Raw genomic sequence first — 11882 nt, 5'->3', positions numbered from 1 at the left:
TTTTTTATTTATTTAATACCCCCCCCCCCCCCTTTTTTTTTTTTTACGGTGTCGGCCTGCTAAAGATCCAGAGGGAGAGGGAGAAGGGGGCAGTGCTGTGGCTCTGCTGACGTGATAGAAAGAGAGAGAGGAATGTGCCGCTAATGAGAATATGACGTCAAGTCGGACAGATTACTACACAACACCGGAAGTAGCGCGCAGGGTCACACTCAGTAAACGTTTACATTTATTGTATTTCACTATCATTTTTGTTTTTACGTATCATAGAAGGTTAAGAAGAAATTAACGGCATTCGAGCCGTTAGAATATTATTTCTACTCGTCTATTATTTGAAATGAGCTCTCACATTTTGTCAGAGTTCCCTAAAAAGTAAAAGTAATGCAAATAAAAATCTTAAAGTCACAGTAAACCCAACAGTATAAAGACCTTTCATACAGTGCCTCTGAGTAAATGCTTAGGAAGCAATGACATAGCTACTTAAAACCGCCTGCTTCGAATTTTATTTTGTTTTGACGCTCAAACCGGAAGTAAGGTTTGTCATTGCCGCTCGCTTAGCGCCTCGGTGTAGTAGAAAACGGACTGCCGCTTGAGAGAGCAGGAGAGAGGTAAAGAAAAAAAAGCAGTGAAATGGTATAAAACTCGAGCCAGTGCAAGCCTAGTAAGGGGAGAGACGAGGAGGGACAACGCCAGAGGATTATTGTTCTGTCTGTAATTACCGTCAAAGTCCTGTAAACTCCCGCTTTTTGATGCTGTCCTCACGGAGGTTTGAGCCAATAACGGACTTATTGGTCGGCTGAACCATGCAGAGGCTGCTCCTCCTGAGTTTGGTGCTGAGTTTTCAAACTGGTAAGACTACATTTTCTCTTTCTTTCGAGCTCGAATAACTCAAATGTTTGTGTGTGTGTGTGTGTGTACATTAAGCTCAATGCACACGGAGCCTGTCTTTAGTTTTTACTGTGCGGTCTGTGTGTGTAGAAACTAACGAGAGGGGATCTGATATGATTTCATCCTCATATGAACCGCAGCGATGGATCACCTTGTGAGCGCGTGTAGCTGCGTACGAGCACGCAGAGCGCGCGCGCGTGTGACTGCACCGCGGCAATTACACTCTTTTTTTTTTAGGATTATTGTCGCGCGCATCTGGCGTGCGACTACAGGCGTTCGATTGTGTGCGCGCGTGCGTCTAACTTGAACATGACTGGTGTGGCGCGCGCTCACCGGCCTAAATGACCTTTTGCGTATTTGACAAACTGCCAGCGCCGTTACTCAGACGGGTTGTGAGGCGCTGAGGACGTGACGGGAATGACAGTGATTGACCAGCGCTGCTCTACATGCCAGCAGCACTTCCACGCTGCTATCGCCTCTGAATGGCGTGTCAGTCAATGAGAGCTCTGCCACCATCTCCTGTAGTGATCCTCTGTGCTGAGAGGCAGCCGTCTCCCCCCCGTTTCCCCTCTGTCTGCCTCGCGCACACACACACCTCTCTCCTGCTCTACCTGTGCGCCTCATCCATTTCACCCTCTCCTTTGGCGTCCTTTGTGCATTTAAGCAGCAGTAGCCGCCATGCATCTGCACCCCCTCCCAACACACCAGCACACACACACAGTACCTGTGGGGTGCCAGGTATGCTATTGGCTTATGATAATCACAGCTGTAGCCGAGTTGCTAGGAAACAGGAGGCTGAAGGAGGATGAGGAGAGGATAATTTCTCTAAGCTACCTGTTTGATTGAGGCATATCTGTGTGTCTTTGTGATTGCACAGCCACAGCAGACCTCCTATACCCCCCCCCCCCCCCCCCAATACACACACACACACCCCTTCCCTCACCTTGGATGACTGGGGAGTAATGCAATGCTGGCTGCTGGGTGGCCAGGAGACCACTTCATCATAGGTAGGGGGCGTGTTTGGAGGAAAGGAAGGTATAGAAAAGGATGATGTCACCTAGTCTGCCAGGCTTTGTATTTTTTATTTTTTTTGCTTCTGCTCAGCATCCACCCAGTAAGTGCTGCTGAGGGTTCACATAAGCACGCGAGGATGTACACGTACTAGGGAGCAGGTTCGCCTTCGTCTACATATTTGCCAACCGATGCGGCAGCACCACCACCGATCCCCCTCCTCGCCACCCTGACCCCTTGTTACTGTCACATGCCGTTCCCATTTCTCCCCCCTCATAAACCATTCAGTCCACATGACTGAATGTGCATGAGACACACTTGCTCGCAGCCTGTTTTACATGTGTGAAGCCCTGCGTCCCATTGTCTGCTACAGCTGTATAATCCATTATTACTCCACGCTGCGCTCTCAAACCAGGAGATATCTGCTCTCTGAAGGCTCTCCCCGAGACGTGATTAGCAGGGCCGTACATGAGGGCTCAAATGTTGCCCAGAGATTTTTAAAAATTTTTTGCACTGGGCTACAAAAACAGAAGAGGAGTTGACATAATCCAGAAAGAGCTGGAATTCATATCACCTCCAAAGAGATAACAGTTGCTTTCGGTTTGGGAGCACAATTTCTTTTGCTTCTGATCCCCACTCTTATCTCTTCATTAGATGGGTAAAACAGTATTCCATAGCCTGCAATTTGCTCACATATAATTGCCTGCTAGTGTTAATGATTGGATGGTTATTAGTGGAGCAGCTAATTAAAGCTTTGGAATATCAGAATGTTCTAAGGTATTTAAAGTCAATGCAAGCGTTAGTTTGTCTGTACTAGCAGCAGGAGTGATTGATTCAGGATCCCAGCCTTGTATCTACATACCAGCCTAGTAATAAGTCCTGAGCAAGCGCTGCCATTAATGCTGCTGTTAAATGTTACTGCATAATCAATCATTGCGAACTCGCTCCTTTAACTTACTAATGAGCGTTCAAGCCCCGAGGTTGGACTTGCAGCACTGCACCTATAGCCAGACCTCGGGCCTGAAATGCTGACTCGGACAAAGGCTCCAGTGCAGGTGTACCATTTGTCAGCCTCTGTCCTTTTGTGCACATCCAAGCCACGAGCTGCTGCTGCCTGTACTGTACTCTCCAGCCCTGAATCACACAGCCGGGCTGTGAATCACAGACCTCAGACGGATTCCTGTGTTGTCCTCAGCTAAGAAAATATTCACATGCTGGAAGAGTCAGACACACTCAGAGGGGATTTTACACCCAGAGAAAGAAGGGTTCCTCAGGGGTTGTTTGATCAGAGAAGCAGTGGTTCAACTGCGATATGTTAATGACTCAAAGTGGGCTGTAATAGCTCAAATAAAAATGAAGAATTGGGAAAGGCTCATAAAGAATCCAGTGTGGTGCTAAAACACTCTGTTAAAACTGCTGATATACAACATTACATACATTCTTGCCAGTAATAATCTGTGGCATTTCCTCCCTCTGAATAAATTCACAGATTTCTTATCTCTGATTCAGGCATGGTTTCTTTTTCATTAGCATGGGAATATCCCATATCACACAACATATGGCGCTTTTTTATTGTCCTCACAATAAATAAAAGAAGGATTCTGTAGTTAGTCTGGGCTGATCTCACATAGACGAGCCTCACTTTTTAGCTCATGAATGCATACTAGGAAAACAATATCCAGGGATCAAAAGTTTGCCACAAAATGATGCGATTCATTTGTTTCGACTCAGATGATGGCTACGGGAAATTAAAAAAAGAGAGCGCAGCACTAGTAACTGATGAAGAATAAAAGTTCCACCTACAGAAACTTGTCCTCCAAGTGGATTACCACTTTACACAACTATTTATAGCGATATGATGCTTTTTGAAAGCTCGCTGCTACGGTTTTTGAGGCTAACGAACCAGTTTTTTTCCCCCTATACTGAGCTCTCTGTGGCTCAGAGTGTAGATCCGGAGTGACAGACTGTATGTAGCGAGGCAGAAGTCTGTTTTTAATTTTGATCCCAGTGAGCAGAGATATAGCTCTGCTGCATCCCACCGTTAATATGCGAATTGGGGTCATGGTTTTTATGTGATTCGAATGAAGCCTATTTACCAAAAAAGCATCTCTAATTGACATTAGCCACTGAAAGCAATCACTGAACCAGCTGTAATATAATGTACATGTACGCCCGTTGTTCCCCATTGGGTTCCATTCAATCAAGAAATTCTTGGCATCTCTGTCCCCCGCGGGTGTTTGTCAATGTGTGACATGTTGATTGCTTCTCTCAGTTGATATGTTTGTTTAAGGGCATTCCTCTGGACACGAGTGTCCTATTATGTTTTTTCAAGTGGCGCTCGGGAGGAGGAACGTACTCGCGTGCTCTCGGATGATCCAGCGAAAACCTCGAAGAAGTATGCAGTTGGATAATTCGCCGTCAGACTTGTGGTCCGAGATGAATTCGGTCAAAAGCGGGCGCGCTTACTTGCAAGCATCCTCAGCAGCTATGCACGTAAATGTTCCTCAAGTGAAGCCCCAGGATTTAAAGGCCTCATAATCTGATTGTGTTTGACAGGCCGGCGGCATACAAGTTATAAAAAGAAAAAAGAAAAAAAAAACTTCCCCTTAAAAATGTTTCTTTATGCACAGTCCCCCGAGCAAGAGAGAGGAACACTTTATCACATCTGACTGAATCTATTGGCCTTGTTATTTTCCAACATGGCACAGCCACATTTCTGTAGCAAGAAACAATTTGAGGTGATGGAGGGGTTACAGGAAAAAAAATAGAAAAAAACCCCCAAACTTTTGCAAGGCAGGAAGGGGGACAGTGAGAGGGGGGGGGTCGTCCTTTGGGCAGGTGGGTGAAGCAGGAATCGAGAGTGATTGCACTCTTTTTTTTGTTTGTTTTAGAGGTGGTGAGGTGGGTGGGTGGCGGGGCAGTATTGAAGTGTAGGACGAGGTTGTGGATGAAAAGAAAAGCGAGCCGGGAGTGAGGAGAGAGGGACCAGGACGAAGGAGGAGGAGTGGTCGGGAGGCCAGCGGCATAGAGAAAGGGACTATTACTCAGGCTCGACTGCTCCCTCAGTGGGGACAGCAAAGCTGCTCATTCACACAGAATATGGTCGAGTCCGGTTCAAAGGCTACGTTTGCGCTGGAATCACAACTGATTGAACCCACATCTGAGGTGCCAGCCGAGCGCTTCCCCCGCTCCGTCCCCACTGAGGTTAATTGCCATTAGCCGGTGTCGCCGTTAACTTTCTTTTCTGCTCGTCTTTGACTTTCTGTCTCAGCGTGATCCCTTTTCTGCTTACCAAAGTTCATTCTTTCTCGCTTTCTGTCCCCTCCTGGACTTCTTTTTTTTCTCACTCCCCTCCCCTCCCCACCTCCACCACCACCATTACTTCTTCTCTTTCCATCTACCCCTTTCTCTCTTGCTCGCTCTCTAATAAGTTCCAGATGTGGTTCTTGCATTCCTCTGGTCGGTGGAGAGAGAAAGAGACGGGGTGGGGGGGGGGGGGTAGGGGGTTGGGGGAAGAGTGTATGAGTCGGGGAGGCAGTGGGGGGAGGGGACAGGAGGAGAAGCACATGAATTAAAACAGGGAGCACATGATGAGGAAGAGGAGCCCATGTACTTTATCACACAAAGAAATGTGTGCTAGAAAACATGCACACACACAGAGGGAGAGCGTGTTAGTGTGTCTGTGTTTTTGGGGGGTGCGGGTCCTGTAACCTCAAAAGTTTTGGGACATTCTCCTCCTCCTCCTCTTCTTCCCTCTCTCCCCCGCCTCCTCCTCCTCACCCCCTCCCTCTTCAGGAATGTGGCCTACGCTGATGATGTCACTTCATTTCTCTGCTCTCCCAGTTTCTGCTGCTCAGCAGGGACAGGGTCTGAGAGAGAGAGAGATTTGACTTGTTCCATCCATCTTTCCTTTATGATAAAAGCATTAGGGTCAGCCGTCCAACTAAATCGGTTACCACAGCGCGGCAACGCTCGCTGTCCTCATGTCATGGACTATAACAGCCTGCAGGCTAAAATGTTGCGGACTGCAAATAATGAGCGAGCCGTCTTTTAGTTATAATAATCATCAATGGCTTCAGAGTCGAGTCCTTAAAACAATGTTCTGCGCGTGCTTTACTTTTGTCAGACTACAGCTGCCAACTTAATGCTCTACCCTCAAGGCTACGTTTACCATAACCCAGTGTGCCCAAGTTCTTAGAAGCAGATTAACCCAATTTACATTTTGCCAAGTCATCACGAGTTTATATGAAGACACACTGTATAGCCAAAAGTACGTGGACTTCAACAATTTAGGACAGGGGTGGGGAACTCCAGGCCTCAAGGGCCGGTGTCCTGCAGGTTTTAGATCTCACCCTGGGTCAACACACCTGAATCAGATGATTAGTTCATTACCAGGCCTCTGGAGAACTTCAAGACATGTTGAGGAGGTAATTTAGCCATTTAAATGAGCTGTGTTGGATCAAGGACACATCTAAAACCTGTAGGACACCGATCCTTGAAGCCTGGAGTCCCCCGCAACCCCTGCTTTATGGAAATCTTTCCTCAAGATCTTGGGCGCTGATGTTTGGCGATCTTCCAGTTTATCCCAAAGGTGGGGGGTGCAGCTGATTGGATGGAGGGTTCTGTGCAGGCTGGTCAAAGTTCTTCCACAACAAACTGATAATGTGATAAAGCTGGAATGTGTCTTTCCCAAACTGTTGGCAAAAACGTGTTTAAAACACCACTGCGTTATTAAATCATTTTCTCTAACTGGAACGAGTTAAAAAGAACAAAAACACAAGTGCACTACAGTTTTGGGGACTATACCAGCTGTTGACAAAGTCTATTGCTGTTTTGTGTTATTTTTTTCTTCCATGCTTTTGCATCATATTTGACATTTTTTGTATGTCGTCTTAAGAATCTGACTAGGTAAGTAAACCATGAGTCAACTGCAGTTGTGGAACAGCTCAACATCTTGCTGTTGGAGTCTGCTGAGTTGGCCACCATTTGTTTTGTTGTCTTTTGGTGGGAGTGATTTTTAATTTTTAAAAAATTGTATGTTATTTTTTAAGTTTTCCGTTCCAACTGCATTGCAACATATTGCCTAACACAAATATTTGGCCCACGTAGAAAGCTACGATACAGATCAGTGAGTTAAAAAAACCAGATGTTTGCTTTTGTGAAAATCGTTTTCTGTATTTCTTATCCTCGTCCCAGAAATCCTCGCTTTCTAGTGTGTTTTGGTATCCGCTGCTAACAAAGAAGCTTTCTTTTCAAAGAGACACGAGACACTGGAGGTGATATTGGACAGGGGGGAAGGGGGTGGGGGTATGTATGAATATTATTACACTCTAGCAGGTCAAGGCCCCCAGCTTTTATGGGATGCTTTTACTGACAGATGACATTGCAAGAGGCTACAGTACATACCAATAAAATTAGATTGCTCTGGATTGAATTAAAGCAGACCTTGGAAGGGCTGATTTATTGATGGGATGCTGCTTGTAAAATAGTCTTGCTGGATTCTGTCTCTGCACCATACTGTAACACGAGGTGGATTGAGGGACCTTGCCTGCTTGCCCGATCGCGAGGATTTCGGAGGCAGTGTGGCTGCTAACTATCGTCAATGTGGAACCACTGCTGGGAATCACAGGTTCATTATGATATTGATTGTGCCATTTGAATTCGGTGGCGACCCATGTGGCGCAAGCTACACAGTGCATATCTGCAGAGTAGCAGCTTGATATGTATGTATCCTCTTGTTCCAGCTTATCCAGAGGACAGCTATTGTTAGTTCTGCTCACCCTTGGTTACAGCAGAGTATCTTTTGTCAGTCGCTCGGCACGCTGGCCGCACAAAGGCTTGTGGATTACCAGCGACAGGCCGGCTTTCCAGCGATTGAGCATATTCATGTGGCCGTAATGTGTCAGAAGCCTCATCCGTGAATTATCATATTACCCACTAGTGATCATAGGGTTGCCATGGCCACTGTGTCTATCATTGTGTCAGTGGTCCTCACTGGGCTGTAGCCATGGTAACAATGTCTGTAACAGAGGTTTGGTACAAATAAAGCTCTTCAGATGTGAAATGTATGAGTGGAGCCCCAGAGAATGGAAGGGTGGCACACGCACACTTTCCCAGCGCAAATATTCATGGAAAAACGACTCTGCACACCTTCACAGGAGCACGTGTGCACACAGTTGTATCAAAAACGGGCAAACAAAGACCGAGGAATAATTTTCACCCCCCCTCTCCACCTGCTATTTCCAAATAAACCTGCCTCCAGAAGAAGAAAGATGTGCACAGAGATAGAAAGGAGGGGGGGATAAGGTGGAAGGTAGAGGGGAGAAGGAGTAATAATTTCTAAGTAAGATGCCTGCCAGACAAAAGAAAGTGAATAAGCAATGAGGAAGGGGCATGGCCACAAAAGAGAGGAAGAAAAAGAGGGGTCGCTAACTGCAAGTAAGGGGGAGGACGGCTAGGTAAGGTGACAGAGGAAAGGAGTGAGCGGGCAGACAATGCGGCAAACAAAGGAAGGAGTCTCTGAGTCTTTCTGTTCCCTCTCCCCTCTGCCCTAATCTTCCCTGTGCTCCGTCCCCACCTCCAGGAGACACCTTTGTGTTTGACTGACACGGTGTCAGCAGGCGCAGCGGGTCGCCTCCTTTCACTCGCTGCCTCTCTCCATCTATGTGACTTGCTTGTTCCTATAGCGCCGTCACCATGGTGATGGGTTATTATGGCCATCCTGCCAGGCGGCCATGTTGTTGAAAGAAGACAGGCACAGGTGGTAGAGTTCCCACAGCCAGCTAAATAAATGGAGAACGTGAATACACTTGAGTTAGCGCTAAAAGCTTTGGCTGATTTATCAATTAGACATTAATTGATCGTAGTTTTGATAGTGGAAGGTTTGTTTTAGTCTTTAATTTTAATATTTGAAACAATCTGAGCACTGCGGGGTAAAATGTGCTATAGAAATAAACTATTTAAGAATGGAGGCATTCAGCTGCGTAAGTATCAGGGTTTGGTTTGAGGATAAACCGAATCTGTCAGCGCTAGGTTTGGGTGATATGTTTTTACCCAATTTGCCAATCTGACATTGCCAGTCCAACAACTGGTGACTACAGATATGTTTGAAGAGTTGTATGTGCAACTGGTGCTTTGCTTCATGGTATTTAATATTGACCAGGTCTACACAGGACTTCATATGCTAGTCTCTATCTCAATTCAGCAAAAAGAATGGAGACTTCAATTTCCGGGGCTATTTAGCCATGAGTTTTCATGGAAGCAGATCACTCAGTTAGTATTATCTCCTGTCAGGCCATGGAAGATTATTAATTTGGGTTATGATTATCATTTTTTACTCAATGTCCAATCACAGTGAGGGGAGGAAGGCGAATTCTATACCAACCAAACGTCACATCCTGCTTGTAACAGTGCTGAATAAGATTGAAGGATATGTTAATGTCACTGTTGAGTGGGTCTACCGCTGCCTCCATGTGCCTGAAAAGCACTTACTAGATGGGCCAAACACATGCTTCGGTATACACATCCCCTCAGTGGAAATGTAGCAATGGAATAGACCAGGATTTATATGGCAGTTTTCCTGTCTTACTGATGGCCCAAAGTGCTTTAGACGACAAGACGTTTCATCTCTTGCATCACATACATTTTGTGCTGGCAAAACTTTTGAAGAACCAAAAAAAGACATAAAAATACTTATTATATTTCAGTGGCACGTGATGGGGATACATGAGGTGAGTAATAACAAACACACAGTGTTATTTCAGTATCTTAAACACTGATGTGGGTTCAGAAATACACAACAGGTGCTTCCCTGCTTATTGTTTGAAAGAAATAAGTAGTTTTAAAGAATCACCGTAGACTCACATGTGAGTATATTTTATTGACCTAACAAAGAGACAATTAATAAATACATTGAATAAATATATTTATTTAATGTAATTAAAAATTCTTGCCATTCATCGCATATAGAGTAAATTGAAATGTATGTAGGCTACATAGTCTGAGTATTTTTACACGGTGCGGTAGGGCTTTAAAACCTCATATATCCAAGTCAGTTTTTCAGGAAGAAAAAACAAATATGATCACAGAGCGACACACACACAGCTACATGTATGTTATATACAGCAAACAGCGAGAGGGTGAGCCAGTGCGACTCCTATGGCTGCAACTTTGTCCTGAAACAATGATGTCATCCTCCATCACACTTCACAGCTCGGTGTCTGTGGACCTCGCCGTCTCTTTGTTCTCCCGCTCCTGCATCTCATTTTCGGCAGCCCCTCCATAGCACCAACGCATCGGCCACACACGGCGGCGATATGGAATTAGAGAGATAACAGAATCAATTTAGAGGGGATTGATTAACGGCGAACAGAGAGGGAGTGAGGGCTGAAACAGAGAAATAATGAGAGCCCAGCGTAGCCGTCTGGCTATTAATTGAATAGGTGGAGGGAGGATGAGGTCATTGAAAAATGTTTTTTCAGGAAAATGGGTGTACCAAGCACGAGGGAGGGTTTCATCAGACACAGATGCACATACGCGGGTGCGCTCGTAGACGCGTTTGTACAGAAAACTTTTTTTGGGCAGTTACTTTACACGTCAGCTGTTGCTATGGTGACGCAAGTCCGTGATCCAGCCGAGGCGGGGGATTGGCTGGAGGAGAGCGAGGGAGAGGAAGGCAGGGGGACTTTGTCGGAGGGGTACGGGGAGGGGGCCAGACACAAAGATAATTAGATCGATGCATAACAATCCATACAAATGGCTTTTTATTTAATAGCATCTAATTCAATGAGACTGAATGCCACCAGTCAAGCCTTTGCCAGAACTGTGGATTGCATGGCATCACTTCCAGCTTTGTCTCATATCCCACTGAGGTGAAGCAAACGTGTGTTTAAAAGGTGCAAACAAGTTTTGACAGTCGCCACCTAACAGCAGAATGTGCGGCAATTTCAGAAATGGGGGACGTATAAGGAGCACACTCGCTAAAAATAGCTCTGAACGTCTTTGCACGCATAAACCTTTTCGGTGATTTTCAAATGGATGGTTCATTACCTTGCTATTAAAACACCATTGCGTGGTGCGAGAGGTGCTCCCGGGCTAAACTGCTGTAGTAGTTCACACTGTGGCGATGTGTGGCCATGCTTTTGGTGAGTCACCCGACGAGGCAGCATGCGCTCGCCTTTGGCTTTGTCTGTGCTTTGACAAGCAGAGGTTGGTGTCTCAGTGTCTGCAAGGGGCTGTTGTCCTTAGCCCCAGATTAATCCTAATCCCTTTCCAAACTTTGGCTAGGGCTGTACTTAATCCCAGACCAAACCGAGACCCATTCCCAGCGGAGATGAAGATGCGCCTCTGGCTTGATGGTTTACGCCAAGCTGTGGTGTGATCCATGTTCAGGAAACCGCCTCTGTGTGTCAATTATATGGTTGGGGTTTTGAGTGGTTGTGTTTATGTGTGCGTTGACAGGAAATGGTTTGCCCATGTGGCGAAGGTTAGGTCATCCTTGCAGCCTATTTGTGTGCGGGCGCGTGCGTGTCTGCAAGCATCCCTTTGTGACCGTAGTTTGTGTGGGGACAGGGTGCTCGGAGTCTCCCGGTGGTGTCTTGGGGATCGGTGACTCAAGGAAATCAGGACACACTCTAAATTTGTCACTGCAGCATAACCCACATAATGAGAGAATACAAGCTCTCTTGCATGCACTCTCCTGTCTTTCCTTCACTCTGGCTACTCGCCGCTTGTAGATTTCCTTCTTTAAACACACAGAGACGAGCACATACACTCATGTTGACAAGTGTTAACTGTGTAATATGGAAATCAGAAGGCGATGAGCACATGTTTAAATGAGTCAATGTTTTCAGTCTTCAGCCTTTGCATGGGTGTTTTCTCTGCAGATTGTGTAGCCTCCACTCAGGAGTATTCAGTTTGGATTATGTTTTTGGTTTACTGAGGGAATACCTTCAGCTACCGTTGCAGAGGTGGTGGAAGGAAGGATT

General features: G+C 46.0%; 1 protein-coding gene across 3 annotated transcripts in view; it reads left to right on the top strand.

Annotated features, from left to right (window-relative positions):
* The first annotated feature begins 534 nt into the window (after nucleotides 1-534).
* The window catches only part of kirrel1a (kirre like nephrin family adhesion molecule 1a), a 32760-nt gene continuing 21412 nt past the window's right edge, over nucleotides 535-11882 (top strand). For 2 of the 3 annotated variants that reach the window (XM_040040808.1, XM_040040806.1), the window contains exon 1: nucleotides 536-846. In XM_040040808.1, coding sequence (XP_039896742.1) covers nucleotides 801-846 — 46 coding nt within the window. In that variant the 5' untranslated portion in view covers nucleotides 536-800. Of the gene's footprint in view, nucleotides 847-11882 lie in introns of all 3 variants that reach the window. The other variant, XM_040040807.1, reaches the window with a different exon arrangement.

The sequence above is a fragment of the Simochromis diagramma genome, unplaced genomic scaffold, assembly GCF_900408965.1.
Source record: "Simochromis diagramma unplaced genomic scaffold, fSimDia1.1 OVJJ01000317.1, whole genome shotgun sequence".
In the NCBI taxonomy this organism is placed as follows: Eukaryota; Metazoa; Chordata; class Actinopteri; order Cichliformes; family Cichlidae; genus Simochromis; species Simochromis diagramma.
The sequence above is the reverse complement of the archived record's forward strand: the minus strand, read 5'-3'. Positions and strand labels throughout refer to the sequence as shown.